This window comes from Eulemur rufifrons, chromosome 19 (genome assembly GCF_041146395.1).
Source record: "Eulemur rufifrons isolate Redbay chromosome 19, OSU_ERuf_1, whole genome shotgun sequence".
Lineage (NCBI taxonomy): Eukaryota > Metazoa > Chordata > Mammalia > Primates > Lemuridae > Eulemur > Eulemur rufifrons.
In genome coordinates, this window is record NC_091001.1 from 52672134 (window position 1) to 52690219 (window position 18086).

The 18086-nt window shown below is 41.4% G+C and overlaps 1 protein-coding gene across 5 annotated transcripts in view; it reads right to left on the reverse strand.

Moving 5' to 3' along the window:
• CTNNA2 (catenin alpha 2) overlaps positions 1–18086 on the reverse strand; it is a 1068594-nt gene that overhangs the window by 487982 nt on the left and 562526 nt on the right. The window contains exons 7-8 of one of the 5 annotated variants that reach the window (XM_069493840.1): positions 15904–15931; positions 13904–13911 (exon numbers count right to left, since the gene is read on the reverse strand). The exons of 3 other annotated variants lie outside the window; for them this stretch is intronic. In XM_069493840.1, coding sequence (XP_069349941.1) covers positions 13904–13911; positions 15904–15931 — 36 coding nt within the window. The remainder of the gene's footprint in view (positions 1–13903; positions 13912–15903; positions 15932–18086) is intronic. One more of the 5 variants, XM_069493841.1, reaches the window with a different exon arrangement.

Consider the following 18086-nt stretch of genomic DNA (forward strand, 5'->3'; position numbering starts at 1 on the left):
CCAGATTCAGGTTTTTCTAAGGCCACTCTGTTGATACTGAGGTGAGCTGATCGTTTAGTCCCTCTTCTGCAGTGAAAGATACTTATGCATTTTATAGAGTTTAAAGGATTGATGGCTTGTCACACTTCCAGGATACTAGGTGGAATTCCACATGAATTTTTCCATGCCTAATCCTCTCCTCTATAAGAGGCAAAACTGAATTTGAACCCGTCTATATACCAACAGAATGGCTTGTATCTCTAACAGTTAATTCTCCTCCTTACCAAGCCATGCTAAAGTGGGGCACCTGTTCCCCAGCAAAACCAATGAGATACTGGATCCCAGGGTGCTAAATTCACAATACTTGCTCGTTCAATATGCCAGCATCGGAATGTTCAAGGGTCAGAAATTAAACTCCCACCAGAAATGCACTAGTTTGTCTGAATGTCTAGAGAACTTGTAAATGACCAAAGTAGGAGACCTGGCTGTTCCAAATTCATCCCATGGATTCCTATGTGCATGGTCCTCTATCTGAGGATCAGCCGGAGTCTGACCTCCTAACTCCTCTCCTATTGCCTGTGAGCTCCTTCCTGCTCTGCTTAGCTAGCATCTCATTAGCTGATGGGACCTCAAGGTCCCATTTCCTGAGGAATTTCACCATTACCTGCTGGTCCAGGGATTCAGTCTTTCAGGAAGTCAAGGACATTTTAAAGCTCATTTTGCTAATTTACTTTTAGTTCATAAATCCTATCAAAATGTTCCCATCAGATATTTTATTACCTCCATTGACAGAGAACTCACCACTTCCTGAAACAGCTTTGTCTGTCTTCAAGCCATTCTGACAGTTTTAAAGTTCATTCTTATACTAAGTCCAAATTCAATTGCCTATAACTCCCCTTCTAACAACCCCAAACTTCCATCTCTCAATCAGATTCAGCATAAAGTGAAAGAAACCCTCCTCACACCCTTGGACTCAGGTAGGGCTTTCAAAATACCTGTATTCAGCTTTATCAGATAACAGATCAGATTATATATATATCTCCCTGTGTGCTTCTCGGTCTCTCAGTAAATGGTAGACTTAACAAGGACAAGGGACATATCTCTTATTTCTTTGAAACCTCAGCAGCTAGCATAATTTCTTGTGCTTGGAGCACATCATTGATGGCTTTCGAGGAAGGAAGACCTGCTTAGGAAAAGAGAAAACAAACGTGGCGTGAGAGAGGGAAGCAATGAGGCAGCCACTCCCATGCAGCAGAAGTGGTGTGTCGTGGTCATGTTGTAAAGAGATAAACATGTGCCTATCACTTCGACTGACCTTCTGCCCAATGAAGAGATTGAACAAAAGCAATAAAGCCAATGACACTAGACTTTATTACAACTTAAATAGTGGCTTCACTAATAAACACGGATGTGCATATACCCTTGGGATGGGTATATACACACCTAATGGGTGTGGTGCACACCGTCTGGGGATGGACACGCTTGAAGCTCTGATTTGGGTGGGTCAAAGGCAGTATGTGTAATCTAAACATTTGTACCCCCATCATATGCTGAAATAAAAAATAAATAAATAAACTAAATGCTCATGACAAGAGAAAACAATTAAAAAAAATAAATAAACATGGATGTGGCCAATGCACAATTTAATAAACAGAGTGAGGGAAACTGAGAAAGGTATAAAGATCAATGGCCGCACTTCTTGAAAGAGGCCAAGAGTACAGACAAAAAAGAAAAGTTACCAAGGAAAGAAACAGGAAATGACATAGGATGAAAATGTCCACAGTAGCAAAATCCATGAGAAGTAAAACAAAGCATTAGAAGTCAACATAAAAGAACTATAGTTGTGAGGGTCAAGGATGACTAGGGCACTGGAGGAAACTGCCCGAGAGCTCAGGTTTGGGGAATGGTGAGAAGGGAAATTGCGAAGCAGGGTGTATTGACTATTCACAGGAGAAAGCCAATAAAGTTAGCGTTGGCAATGGATGACTGTGGCAATTATTGAATCATAGAATCTTCCTGCCAAAGGTCTTTCAGTCTGAACTCTCATTTTAGAAATGAAATGCTAAAGGCCAGAGGTTAAATACTTTGACCACATCACAGAGCCGAGCTGTGCCAAGTTCCCCAGCTCTTGGGCAACCACACAATGTTCTTGCCTCCTCCCCAGATCTATGAGCCAAGAGCAGGCATTTATAAGGCTCCAGGAATTGCCCAGGAACTTCACAACTGTTACCTCATCTAAATGCTGCAACAGCCATATGAAGAACCAAGGGGCATCTCTCCATTGTGCACACAGGGGAGGCCGGGGAGGTATCCCTCAACTAGGGCAGGCAAGATTTGGGATTTCTATTCTGGATTGCTCTACCTCAAAATCCTGCCAAGCATAAAACGAAGGACAGTGACTATCTTCTGTACCACCACCCTCCTACCCCTGGAGTTATAAGGCGTGCACAAGGAGCAAAGGACTGTGATTTCAAGCAACCGTGAGCAATAACCACAGAGTTTAACCTCAAGGCAGGCTAATAACACACCTCTCCCAGGGAGCCAGGTGATTTATATGGGCAGATGTCTCCTAATGCAATTTCTGGAGTCTACACTGTAAATTCCAGAAAGACAGGACTGTCTTCCCAGCACTTGGTACCATGAGTGACACACCATAGGAGGCCCATGATCGATCAGTCATTAAATTGGATGGTTCTCAAATGCCTGTGTGAGGTCAGGACAGACTTGCAGACCAAGACTCTCCACTGCCAAGGGAAAAAGTGGAAAGTAATGCTGCCCCATACCCTGAGAAGGCAGAGAAAAGAGACCTGGCATCTCTGCCCACCTTAGTAAAGCAGGCTTCCTCTGCAGACCTCTGAACTCTAGCTATAGCAAACACCTATGATGTCTGCACTACCCACTTCAAAAACTCTAGGATAGAGAAAGAAGAGACTCTGCCTTCTGTCCAGAGCCTTCCTTCCTTTATCTCTGGGCTGCTTCAGAGTTTCTGACCTGCTGGCCTTTGAGATGCTGACATTCTGTCTCCTTGCAAAAATGCCACTTGTCAATGTTCCCTGCCAGAGTTCATGGCCTGTGGGCTGCCTGGAGTAATGAGGGGTAGTCCTGCTGGCTGGCCCCTGGCCTAGGCCTCCCCCAGTCAGCCCTGAACTGCATCACCCCATCCTGATCCCCACACCAAACCACAAATCCTCAGGCTGCCTGTGAAACTCCTTCAGGCTCTTTAGCACAGAGCATTATATTTAACTTTCTGCTCTTGTACAGATAAGCAGTACATGAAAAGAGAAAAATATGCAGATCAGACTTTAATAAATATGGAATACTGCACCTGGCATCTATCTAAAAAAATAATATTACCTGCACTGCGAGAACAGCAATAACACTACCATAACAATAACATTGCCGGAATGCAAGAAACCAAGATGTTTTGAATTGTGTTATAATTAGAAAGCAGATAAACAAATGGGAACATCATTTATTCATTAAAACTGTGCAAATGGAAAATCTAATTAATTTCTTTGTACAATGCCTGTAAACTCTTTCGGGGAGGAAGTCTGAGGAACAATTTCAGGCCCGTAGCAAGTGACAAAATATGGCTTTCAAGCACAACTGGAAAGGCAAATGGGTAGCGGTTGTTTCTTTGGCAGAAGTGCTCTTTTGAATGAGACACTGAAGCAATCACACTGGCCTCAACCAGGCACCCAGGCGTGAGTGTGCCGTAATTCCATTTGTCCTGTGCATCTGAATAATATCCCCTTGCTCCTCTGCCTGCCCTCAGAAGTGAGGTCTGAGGGTCAAATGGATGGAGTTAGAGTTGATTAAGGGACTTCTGCAAAACCCTTGGGAAGGTTTAAAAGCTGGGTCATTAGCAGGCTGCACATCTATCATGGCAATCATTACCAATCAAAGGATTTGGAGGACGGTCAGCACTTAGCACAATTGCACAGCAACCATCAATTGGCCTTGGTTTCATCTCTCATCCCTGCCTCCTCCCTCCACATCCCTCTTCTCAGTCTTACTTGCTCTCTTCACTCCTAGCCCTCATTCCTCGCCCTGCCTTTCCCAGACATGATACTACTCCAGCTGCAACCTTTCCACCTTACTGTCATCTTAAAACAAGTCCCGCCTGTATTAGAGTTAGTAACATGATTGCAGGGTTAAGCTGGAATTGAATAATACTTGATAATGTACAAAGCTCCTATTGATTCTCTGGGTTAATTTTCCCAACTCTCTAAAGTCATAACAGCAATGGTGGCAATTATGTATTGAACACTCTGAGCTAGTTATTGTCACGTACTCTTCCCACATTATCTCATTTAACCTTCACTATGACCTGATGGACAGGCATTACTGGTATCACTCTCATATTATCAATGAGAAAAGAGGGGCACAGAGTTGATTAACTTTCTCAAATAGCCACATTCAGTAGGTATAGTGTGACTTAAACTTAATTTTCTATTCTTTTTCATTTCTTTTGTTTTTTTTTATTTTTTAAATGAGTATTTGTATTCAAGGTTTTAAAATTGTTTTGTTTGGTCTTATAGAAAAAATTCTGTGGTTCTCTGGAAAACAACCCATGCTTTAGAGAACATCCCTCAAGGTTATCTGATTCTAATGCAACAGAAGCTATTTTGCAACTCTGTAAATTGTAGATGAAGTGAGAGCAATGCACAATAATTTCTGTCTATACACATGCAAATTATGTTCTGTCCAGTAGAGGCTCGGGGACTTCCCTGCCTCACTGTAGAAGAATCTAGTTTCACTTCCATTTGCACATTCATTTTGACATTCCATTACTCCATATAAATTTGTGCTTCTTTTTCAAGTCTCCTTTGAATTGGTTGTAACACCCCACCTGCTTCCAAATTAATGAGTTAAATAAAATTTTGAACATGTATTTTAGTGTCTCAGGGCTGCCATAGCAAAGTACCACAAACTGGGTGGCTTGAAACAACAGAAATTTATTCTCTTATAGTTCCAGAGGCTAGAAATTTGAAACCAAGATGTTGACAGGGCCATGCTCCCCATCCTTCCCTGCCTCCTCCAGCTCTGGTAGCCTCAGGTGTTCTCAGTCTATGGCAGCGTAATTCTGATTTCTGCCTCCATATTCACTCAGCCATCTTCCCTCTGTGCCTTGTATCTGGGTCTGCACATGTCATTCTTCCCGTGTGTCTGTGTCCAAAATTCCCTCTTCTTACAAGGATACCAGTCATATTGGATTAAGGCCCATCCTTAAATCCTCATCGTAATGTGATTAAATCTACAAAGACCCTATTTTCAAACAAGGTAACATTCACAGGTACTGGGAGTTAGGACTTGAACATCTTTTTCAGGAACACAATTCACCCCATAACAACATTGTTCATTTTTATATCTATATGAGAGTCATGATTTTCCTTTTTTTTTTTTTGAAAATTATAACCATTGATAATATAATAGAATACAAAATTTCTTATTTTTTCTTTTAAATTTTTTCAGTAAATAATGTCAAAACATATAAACAAAATAGAGAGCATAACAGTACAATGGATTCTCATGTACCCATCATTCAACTTCAACAATTATCAATATTTTGCTATTGTTATCTTTATTCACACCAATGCCTATGTTCACAGGAGCTCTGACCTTGGCCCTCATCTTCTTTCTCCAATCCCAGTTAACTACTGGGTATTTGGACTTCCAACAGTTGCTCCTTATTTTAAATAGTTACAAAGAATTAATTAATGAAAAGTTAGTAACAATGCTAAGCCCTTAACACTGCCCACCCCAGGTGGGGGTCGTAATGCTCCCAGATACTGCTCTTGGCTAGTATATCCTAAATACATATTCAGTTTTTGTGGAGGGAGATTAATGTATATTTCTCTCTTGGTACATTTATATTTTAACTGGAGTTAATCTGGAAGGAAGATGCAAGAAACAAGCCTTAAAACAAACAGATGAGGGCTAGCCTTGTCCCTACTACTCCTCAAAGCCTTGCTTATGAGAGAGCCCTTTTGCCCACCTCCATGAAAGGACAACCCTAGAGTCTCACATAAGGCTGGCAGCAGGAAGCCTTCTGTACCTTGTCTATTCTTCTCCTCCAAGCTGCTCCAGCTAACATCAAGTGTTGAGCCTTCTTCATTTCCACAAACATCACAAAAGCAGACGTATCAGCCAAGCAGAAAATTAAACTGCACAAGATTTTTTTTTATGACCTGCAACAAGGTTGGAAGGACTACTCTTGAGGATTTAAGCATGTTTAAGAAAAAGTGAGTGAATGTATGTGTAAGTGCTTTAATAATCGAACACAATATGAGTCCTAGAATTAGAGGTGAGTGGAAAAAATCCATGCCATGAGACCCGTGGGCTGTCCTGGAACATCCCACCCTGTGCCCGACTTGTCACTATTAGAGAGCTAGGCTCTGTATTAAAGTTGCAGTGATAACAAATACTCTCTGAGAGAAAATAAACATCTTAGAAATGGATAGCATTTTATCCCCATCATTATCATTTAAACTTTTAATTTTGAAAAAAATATTAGACTCACAAGAAGTTGCAACAATAGTACAGCAATTTTCTGTGTATGCTTTACCCAGCTTCCCCCAGGATAACATCTTACACAATCACAGTACATTATTAAAACCAGGAAATTGACATCGGTGCAATACAATGAACTAAACCGTATACTTTTTTCTGATTTCACCAGTTTTTACTTGCATTTTTTTGTATAGCTCTATGAAATTTTATCTCATGGATAGATTCATTATTATTCTTTTTAATCACAAGGTGAATTAGTCTGTTTTCCTAGAGTTGGCCTAGTCTTGAGAGCCTCATTTCTGTTTCCATCCTCTATTCATCTGGGCTTCATGCATTCTTTTTTATTTTTCCATTAACAATTTAAAAAGCAATTTTGTATTGAATTTTTTTTAAAAAAGACCGAAGAATATAAGAAATAACAAACACAGACTCCAAATCAGACTTGCTGTTTATTAATATACTTGTTTTGGGTTAAAATTCTCCCCATCCCCATTCTATTTCCCAGGCCCCTCTTGTCTTATTCAGAGACAACCACCATCATGAGTTGACTCAGTTCCCTTCCATATAACCTTTTTCTACTTTTATATGCATGTTTTATGTATAGGTGACTTTTTATCTCTTTACTATGGGGATAGTCAAACATTTTCTCCCACTGATATACAAATGGCAGATGATATTTAAGTAAGCAGGAGACACACTCCCAACTGCAACCCCTAGAGCAATGGTTGTAACTCTATCTCTTTTGTCTCCCACTCATGAAAAATAGTTGGAATATGTGACAGACTGCTCTATAATGGGAATTACCTTGAATGGGCTCCAATTTAGAGAAGCAGTAAAGCTGTCAGAACTTTCAGGGCTTTAATTATTTGTAGTAATTATTTGAAGTACACCTTGTAACTGATCTCCATACAACATAATGGTTTTTAATGGCTGTTTTAATAAACATAAGCTTACCAGGCAACCAGATCTTATCTTAAAATAGCAGAGTTTGACTACAACGCTGAACAGAAAAGATCTGAGCAGGTGAAAGCACCATGGGCTCTCTCTGGCACCACTGTGATTTGGAAAATGCTCTTTGATTTGCCTCGATTTCTCTCCTCCCTTTGATCAGGATGGCAATACTCTCTCTTCCTTCAAGATTGAGCACCAGTTTATCTCAGTGTTCTGGGTACTTCCCACGCTGAGCTATATCATAATGTTTTATTTAGGTCTCAGTTCTGCCTCCAGAATGAGTTCCTTGAGAGCAAAGACCCACATCATAATCTCAAAGTCACCAGCACCCAGCAGAGTGCCCAGAGAACCAGAGGCCCCCGGGAGACATGCACTGGATGGGAAGAAGCACAGCAGAGCAACTAGGCTGACCCTGGTTTGAATGGAAGCTCTGCCACTTGGCAGCTATGTGACCAGAACATGTGAGTTTATGCTGTGAGTTTCATCTGCAAAATGGGGATTTTCCCAGTAGTTCCATCAGAGAGTTGTGATGAGAATGAGATGACATTAATCTGTGTGGTGACTAGCATAGCACCTGACATCTAGCAAAAATTCAGTAACAGTAGTGATTGGTGCCTAGAATGTTGGTGCCTAGATACACCTACACTAATTGGTGAATACTGAGTTGATTGGGTAACTGAACCAATGGTAGGTAGCATGGGCATATAGCAAGGGCACCTGGCACTAGACATGTATGGAGGTGCCCACATGGGGCTGAGCGGTGCAGGATGGAAGGTGTCAGTAATAACGGTGATGACCATGTGTAAGGCTGGTGGCAGGTACCCCTCCCTTCCCTAATGAAAAAAGAAGAAGTCCCTCCTATCCCTCAATACCCGCCCCAAAACTGAAACAAAGAAATTCCTTACTCCTGGCGCCGACATCTCCTGGCTGAAGAAGCTCCCATCCCCCAGCCCTAAGAACCTATATAAACCCACTCAGACTTCTGGGAGGCGCAGCTTCTCTGGGTCCTGTGGGTCCCATGAGGCTCGCCCGGGTCCCTCTCTCAGGGACTCATTACCCCCACCCGGGAACGCCCCAATAAAGCCTCTTTACTTATCCCTTTCAACTCTGCTCGTCTTTCTTTCTCTGGTGCCGGCTACTTCAAAGAAACCTTACACCATGGAGGTGCCCTCCTCAGATCTCCCTTCCAGAGAACCTGCTGTGAGGAGCACCATTGACTGACAGCCTTAAAATGCCACTCCTATGAAACCACCATGGCATTTACAGAGGCTACTGAGCATAGCAGGTCATTCCTGCTTAATGTGAGACTCCTCTAATGGACTCAGTTCAGGGCCTCCATATCAGCCTGGCTGAGGCTTTCATTCAAGGCTCTTCTTATATAATCCTCCTGCTTTCCTTCTGTCCATCCTTAGACATCAGACTTGCATCATGGTCTGAGGCTCTCCCAACTTCTACCTGCTCCCCTCTGTTCATCATTTACAGATCTGTCTCCCAAAACCTCTTGTATATTTAATCCCATCTTAGAATCACATCTTGACATGAACTGACAATACCTTGAAGAAGCTTCACACTTCCTTAGGGGTGTACATCACATGATATTGTTTATTCTATCTTACATTCCCATTTGTAGATTACATTAAGGAAGAGGTTGGCACATCTACTGCCATTTGTGGGCAATTCCTAGGAGAAAAGCACAATGTTAAGCCACATGAATGGGCTTTGGGATATTCTCCTTATCCTCTTGGACACGATCTGGTAATTACTCCCAAGCTGGTCCCTGTGTCCAAGACTGATCTAACCATGGATCAACAGTTTTGGGAATCACTGTGAAGCCATATCGATGGAACAGATAAAATAGCAAAAGACACAGCCTCAGGACAGCCTGAGCTTATAAAATATGAACAGGAAACCATTTGTACTTGGCACATTTTTCCTGTTACTTGGACTTCTGATCTTTGTGGGTTTTATTAGTATCATTTTTCTGTAACATTTCTGGTGTTCAGAGTTGGCTACAGGTTATATAAACTGTGCATAGAACTTTAAATTTGGCCCATTATTTCTATATCTCTTAACTTATATTGCTTTCAAAACACCTGTGTATGGCAGAGGGGCAGACATTATTATTCCGAGGTTGTTCTATGTGAAGCCATGGCCCACAGTGAATAGCGACTAGACTGAGCTGGCAGAGGCTGCTTCTATCAATCTTCTCGCAATGCTCAGCTGTGCTGACTCCCAGCGCTGAGCACCTTTCACTGTACCAAGCTGAGGATTCTCTAGCGCCGGTCGCTCAAGTGAACAGACTCACAGTCATAGTAATTACAATTCAATTTCCTTCTGCTATTAGAGCACCAGGCTTTTGTTTTCAAAGCTGGCTGGCTCTGGCCTTTGCATTGTCAAACACATTTCAAATCCAGCTATAATGTCTGCCAGTGGTGGATACCCTGAGGTATGTGTGTGTGTGTGTGTGTGTGTGTCTATTTTTTTTTTTTTTCTGTAGCTTCCTAAATTTCTTCCTTCCCTCTAGAACCTATCTTCTTGATCATTGCCCCCAAGAAGAAGCTGGCTACTTTCATCAGCATATTTTATCAAAAATGCTGAGCAGAGAGAGAGCCATGACAATTGCCTGTCCAAAAATTTGCAAAACATATCACTGGGTATAATTGATATTTTAAGAAACCAACGACTTTAGAGATTTGTGACCAATAAGAGCTCTCCCACAGAGATCATACTAAGCCAAAAATAGCTTTCCCCTCTTAGGCTAATGATTCCTGCAAATACTCACTAATTGATAGCCCAGAGTTCCAGAGAGTTGCATTTTGGTAAATGGTCAAAATGACACATTTGGCACTTGTGTCTCGACTCTGTCTCCCTCAAGTGCAATCTCCTTTTAAAATCACCCCAGCAAGATAGCCATCTTAACTGCTAATTTGCAGTCATAGATCTCTTCTTTATTTTCTATTCTTGTTCTTCAGGGGCAGAGAGAAGGAGGTAGGGGACAGAGTCCAATATTTAAACATTCTGTGATGAATCTCTTCCAAATAATTATTGATGCCTACAAGCTTGGCTCTGAGCCAGCTTTTGGATTCGCACCTGGCCACACAGATTTCCGTGTCTGTCATGCTGGCTGGTTGGAGGGCAGAGCTAATCATTTCCAAACTAGTAGGCAGTCCATAAGGTTAGCCACTTTCATGGAAGTCTCCATATCGATTCCTGATGGTATATTTTCCTGCCTCAAAAGGTATAGGTAGACTTCTCCTCTATCAACAGTGAGCTAAGGTGTTTAGCTAATCATGAACATCTACGCATCTAAGATTTAACAATCTGTTATTTGCAGCTTTCTATGGAGGTCAAAAACATAGCTTTTTGATCTAAAGTAGTAAATGGTGATGGTAAAAAAAAAAATAGACTATAAAGTTGGGGACAGATACCTCTGTTCAGGGCTTCCGATTTACAATGTAAACAACTGTGTACCTGGCTAACTACTTGCAAGGTCAGCAGCCTTGTCAAAGAATGCAACCTAGTCCTCTTTTCAGTTTTCTCCAAAAATTTTTGCCGGCTTTTGTCGAGAAAACAGCGCTGATGAATCATAGCAACAGCCCACACTTGTGACTAAGAGCCGTATTTAAAGGAGAAGAGCTGAAAGAAACAGAGAACAGAGCTCCCATTCCTACACCTCCTCCTCCCCATGTGGCTTTCTTCAGCTTGTTTGGCTGCTTCATCCAGTCTATTCTCTTTCTCCGAGTCCCTCTCTTCACGTTTAGACGTGACTGCTAGGATGTAAGGGAAAGAATAAACTCAGGGGAGAAGGTATGTCCTGATTTAATCAAGCACTGAGGGGAAACAGGGAAACAAGGGCAGACCTCGAGGTGTAGACAAGGGAAGTTGGACAGGAAGGAAAGATGAAAGAAGAAAAAGGAAAGAGAAAAGAAGAGAACCTAAGAAGGAACAAAGGGGGTTGCAAGGGAAGAGGGGTGGGTGGCGAGAGAGAAAAAAATGGCAGGAGCCAGAGGTAAGAGATTTGGACCCAAGGGAAGCAAGAAGATGAAGCAGAGAAGAGAAGATATCACCTGGACTATCCCCCTTAACTTCTGCTTTAGGCACAACATATGGGGAGTAGGGTTAAGGAGAAGAACGGGTCAAACAATAGTAGTGCTTTAAAACAGTCTCTTTAATACCTCTGTCTGTGTAATCATCTGACCAAACATTCATTAAATGCTGAACTCGTAGTATTAACCATGATTTAGATTTGAACTTTGCAAATTTTATAATACCTTGCTTAATTATTTTTGTCTCAAAAAAAAAAAGAAAGAAAAGAAAAAGGAAATAGAGAAAAGAAAAGAAAAAAAAATAGAAGAAAGGTAAAAATGTAAACAAAGAGGCAGTAGCAGAATCAACCCAATTCTACACAGGGCAAAGTCTAAACAGGAGTATGAGGAAATCTCTGTATGAGGCAAGAGAAGAGGGAGCTAACATTTACAGATGCTTCCTGAAGACAGGTTATGGTATTAAGCTCTTTTTAATCATGATTGGTTTTATTCTTGACAAAAGTGAGGCAGAGGGTTGGTGGTCCTGTTTTGCAGATGTGTGGTGGTCTTTACCTTTCTGCACTTTCTATCGTGTGGGGTACTGTGGGCTTGTGTGTGGATATCATTTTGCCATTCACAAAGATTTCCTTTGTAGCAGGTTGCAGAGCTCAGGGGTGGTGCCACACAACATTGAGAATTGGTCTGAGAAAATCAGAAACATATCTCCAATTTGAGTACCAGGCAGCAGAGCAGAAATGGCAAATGGGTTTCATCTCATATGCCAACTCCAAATGATTGAAGCCAGCTTCCTGAAGGACCCTGAGGAGAAGCATTCGATTGCCACCTGGGAACAATAGGAGGCAGCTGTGTGTCTAGATAGTGCACCTGCTTCTGTGCATATGTGCCTTAGAATTACCTCCCTTGCACCAGACTGAATGGCCAGCTCCATGAGTTACAACATCCTTGTGGGCTGTGAACTGATCTGGTGAAACTGAGCTATCCATATTAAAGACCATTTACATCCCCTATTTAAATCTTTGCTGTCTACATTCCCCAATTAAATCTTTGCAACAGAGATAGTCCTTGTCACTTTCATCTTTGTGGGTCCCTGAACCGAGGACACTATCAATGTTGTTCAGATTCCACTGGGGGATGGCACTGTGGCACAGTGGAGCTAGCAGTGGACTGAGAGCTAGAGCCTGGCATTTAGCCCAGACTTGTCACCCCAAATGACACAGAGTAACTCACTTCACTTCAGCTTCCTCCGCTATAAAATGTCATGTGGGCCAAATGACACCAGATCTAAAATTCTAAGATTTTGATGCCCCAGATTTGCTGTACTTCAATCATTTCAGACAAAACCTAGATTTGGTTCTCATCCAAAATGGTTTGCTGATGTTCTTTCCAAAAACATTTTAAATGTCTAAAATGGTACTGGTGTTCTCTTCAGAGCTTGCAAATCAGCACTGATTGTCCCTTGAATAGGCCCTGTTAATCTTCCCCCCTGCCGCACCCCTTGCTCCTCTCTCAGCTCCTCTGTCTGCTTTCCCTGTCTGTTCATTCTCCCAGTCAATGTCCTCCACAAAGCTGCCAGTGACCCCCAGCCACATGCTTCTAATCCTCCCTTGCTAATGTCCAAAGTTTGATGGGGTTTTGGGGTATTCTCAAAGATTACATATTTATTCAGAGGAAGAGGAAAGGGTAGACGGAGCCGCAGTTAACCCCTGGGACAAGTAATGCATAACAGTGCTGTCCATTTAGATACTGAGCTTAAATAGTGGCAACTTGACCAGGTCTCTTGAACTCATTGGAATTTGGTTCTCAAGAACTTTGGGTAGGGAAGACACACCAATGTCTCCAGATAACTTCATCCTTTGTACCATGCATAGGAAAATATTGAGTACATTATGTATGGAAAAAAAGGGGAAGATATTCAAATGGAGAGTATGTGTTATAAAGAATACAAAGTCATTTTTGGGTGCAAACCCCAGACTTCCACTTTCTTAACTCATGTGTTTGGGAAATTCTCTTAAAGGGTCTGCTATTCAATGTCTTCTTTATTCAATGTAAAAAAGGAACAAAAATTATCTTTGGGTTGTGATGAGGATTCAATAAGCCAAGGTGTATAAGCACCTATTCCAGTCCCTAGGATATGGCTATGAGCCAAAGATGGCGCCTGGGACTGCGTGTGCTGCAAAACTTCCATCAGAATTGGAGGGCAGAGACAGGAAAATGTGGACACAGTATCTGGACATAGATCTGGGGCATCAAGCTGAAAATGGAACACAAAAATTCACCAAGACTTTTCTCAATGGCATGTTTCCAGGGACTATTCTCATAGAATGGCTGGTTCTAAGCCCAAACCTAACATACAGGGATGGAAGCAGAGGCAGAAGACAGGAGGGTTGTGAAAGCACCACTCCCACTTCCTTGACCTTTGAAGCTGTTTCAAACCTGTCTCAGAGTATAAAGGAGGATCAGGGTCACTGTGGGGCTGTGCTAGGTGCTTGGTCAGGACCCAAATGTAAATGAATGTGGCCAACCTGGGCCCCCTGTTTCCCTACTTTAAGTCCTGAATTCAGCAGATTGCCCTATTAAGATTCTGTATCCTGTTTTCCCCACATGATTATTTTAACCCGTGATGGACAAGCTATCCACCACTGCAAGCCCCCTGTTGCTGTAGGGCCAGTGAAAATGTCTAATGAAAGAGGAGTCTAATAACAGCCTTGCAAAATTCGATTTTGCCTTCTCTGGGTGGTTATTTCACAAGTGCTTGTTTCACTGTCAGGCTTCAGAGCTCTTTTCAAGGCCTATTATGAGTACGTTTGCCATAAAAATAGGAAAGAAAGCAGGGCAAGACCAATATATACTAACAAGAAATAAGAAAGTCAGATTTGAAGAACCACTGTTCACTAGCATTCTGTAGACATTCAGTGGTACCAGTTTCGCCCAACTGTGCATAGACTAGTTTCCGAAAAATTGCTGTTGTATATTTTGTCTTCTTAACGTCTTTAGGCCTTCTTTCAAATCCTTTTTCACCTGGACTATTGTTCTATGCCTCTAACAATTCAAATGCTACAGCTTCTCTTCAAGAACAAGCTTGAGGTGTACCTCCTTCCGCTTTCATGGCTTCTGAAGCCCATTCTGATCATTTTTGAACTTGTAACATGCCTTTCTCCTTTCTGTTTAGCACTTGTCTGCTCCATTGCATTGTTTTCTTTCAGCAGGGCTATAGGGACAACCTGTGGTGCATAATCTGCAGAACATAAGAAGAAAAGGAAACAATGCCTGGGGGCTGGATGCAGGGAGGCCCAATAGTAAGCTTCTGTAGTTGTTAAAGGAAATTACAGTCAGTGAATGAGCAGAAAGCAGGAAGCGGTCATGGCTCGAGACTCTTTTTTCTTTTTCCCTGCACAAGTGAGGGCTGACTTGGGAGTGGAAGAGAGCAAGCTGAGCTTGTCCCCAGAAGGAACCTGGTGGTGGAACTCACACTATATCACTCTCAGAGATGGCAGGATTGAAATTGTTCCATCTGAAGCTAATTAGCTTTGGTTTGGTTTTCATAGGAACAGTGCAGAGTTTTGCCTTCCTGGATGAGAGAAAGGTGCAGGGGCTGAGCTGACTCCACAGTGTGCTTAGGAAACTAACAGCAATGTTCTCCCTGCCTCTGCCAACCTCCCTCAGCATGTGAGCCTTCACTCTTCAGTGTTACGTAAGCCACCCAAGGGCAGGGACTGTATTGTCCCTTTACACACATGCATAAACACACACACATATTTTTGTATGGATACCTATGGCTTTACCTATACTATAACTACATAGAATTGCTCCATAACTACATAGATCTCCATATAATTATCTACAATTCACTCACTTAAATAGAAGACATTTGTTGAGCGTGGACTGTACCCACAGCCCTGTGCCAAGCACACAGGGCCAAACCTCAAGCCTCTTTCCATAAAGTAAGGCATACGTGGAAAACCAATATGTAAAACAGAGCAACTCTGGAAACAGCTTGAAAATCAGTGATGTTTATTTCAACCCTCCAATTTTCAGGAAGGAAAAAAAAAATTAAAAAAACAATCAGGCCCAGTTAGATGATACCAGTTAAATCAGTGTTTCCTACACTTGTCAGAAGGTAGGAATGACTGAGAAAACTTGTTGAGGAAATATAAAAACAGTAATAGAGATTCCCAGCTCCAACCCAGAGCCACTTAATTCCTTGTAGGAAAGAAGTCTGGTAATGTATGGGTTTAGCTAGTGTCCTAGGGGATTCTTACCACTAGGGTATTAAGTCATTTGCCCAAGGTTCAGAGTTTGTGGCACAGCCCAGGGAGCTGAGCGCTCCTGCTCCAGCACTTTCTCTTACACCACTCTGCCTCACTACCCCACAGTACTTTATTTCATATGCTGCTTGTGCTTCATTATTGTCTGCACTCATCATTCCAAGTGGCATGTCTGGTCTTCTCAAGACATGAATAGCTCCCCCAGGCAGCGGCCAAACCTTTTTATTTCCCAGTGGACCAGGTTGACCATACAATGGATCTTCATTGAACTTCTATGAGTTGATGCACCCTGGTTAGATCTTCATTTTGGAATTAGATCATTTACCTTCCCTATAGTTTCTCTTTGATTAATGCAACCTGGTGATCAAGAAGAAACATGCCCTGTAAATTTGAAAACTCTGATTTTTAGTTTTGCCATTTCCCACGAGACCCCCGAGAATATCGCTAAACTCCACTGAAGACAACAGTGCCTTCATCTTCAACATAAGGTAGCTGTTACAGGTTTTGTTAGATCTCTTTCAACACTTTTAATGATTCTAAGACTCCTGCTATGGAAAATTGCCTCCCAGTATAATTCTTCTTTTTTTATAGCTGCATGATTCTGCTAGATATTAATAATAATCCCTATGCTTACATAGTAAACTGTTTTCAAAAATTTCACATGTATTGTCTCACTCCTCAAAAACCATGGTAAGAGAGCAAAAGTAACAATAGTGATTATTCCCACTGTACATATTAATAAATCAAGTCACAGAGAAGGTATGTGACTTGTTCAAGGTGATATAACTAATAAGTGGTAGAGCTAAAATTCTAATCTAAGACTCTTTGACTCTTGCTGTAGTACTCAGTGTTTGCCTTTGAGATTCTGTTATTATCACTTAACAATTACTTCCTTAGAGTAACTCTCAAAGCAGAGGCTAACTTTTAAACTAAATCAGAACAGTGAAATGGTTTCCATCAGCATTTTCTGTAAATCCAAGCCATACCTTTTGGATCTTCACTGCTCCAGAAATTAGATGTCTTCATTAGCCATGTTGGACCCGGTGGAAAAACCCCAAAGTTGGCATTTGATTCACACTGCATACTCCACTCATTTATTAGTTTTATCCAAGATGCCCATCATTGAGGCACACGGGACATAATTGTTCCAAGGCAATTAAGCCAAATGTCAATGGTTCCTGTTCTGAACCAACCATTCCACCAACCAATTACAAATAACCTTATTAAATAGATGAGTCTATTTAAGATTACCTCAGAGAAATAAAACCTGGAGCCTTGGAAGCCTGTCCTACTTGCCATCATTATTCGTGACCAATACAACCCCTAAACCATTCATTGCCATAACTTTCTAGCGGCCAATAAAAGAAAATACAAATATCCTTAAATAATTCATTCACCCAAACAGCAAACCTTTACTGGATGACTGCCATGTCCATAGCCCAATGCCAAGCATGGAAGGCAATAGAAAGAGCTGGGTAAAGGTATCCACCTAATTTCCATGTAACACTTAGCCTTGGAACAAAATCCTCTATTAGTCTCACGTTCATCAGTTCTAAAAAGAGAATCCAATGAGTGCTCAGGTTCCTTCAGATCCCCTTTTTCAGATCCTTGCTAGACCACAGAGTATCCCAAAAGAGTTTTCCATGGTATGTCAGCAAAATCTGAATATCACTCTTCAGAAGGTAATAAAACAGAAATAAAACAGTGAAATTGTACCCACATGCTCATATCATTTATATGGAAAATTATTTACAAATGTTTAGCTAAGCAAACTTATACTAAGCTATTACTCTTAATGAATGAAAGCCCATTGACTATAATCAGTCAATTTAGTTGTGAAAGGAAGTGAAAATTATCAGGCAAATTAAAATAACTATTAAAAAGACACTGAGGACTTTGGTTCAAGAAAGAGAGTAGAATTATAAAAGGTTCTTCCTGGGTAATTCGGGGCCTCTTAGTAATTACCCATTGTGTTATCAGCATAGTGATTGACTAAACCTTTTGCGGGTAATGGGCACTTCAGTCAAAGCCAAAGGCTAGTGTTTTATAGAGTGCCAGAGGCTTTTAATTTCTTTATAGCACATTAAAACCTAGTCTGTCTTTGCCACATTTTAACCTTGTTTAGCATAAATTGTTGCACTTTAAATTCATTGTCTTACATGGTCCACTGGAGATATCATTAAGAATTGTCATCACAGTACTCCCGTGACCAAAACTTTAATCCCTCCTCCCCTCGTAGCATATAAAAATGTAGTTATAGATGGCTACTTGTCTCTAATTCTTTTAAAAATCACTCTGAATCATTTCACATTGAGAATTCAGAAACTATAAA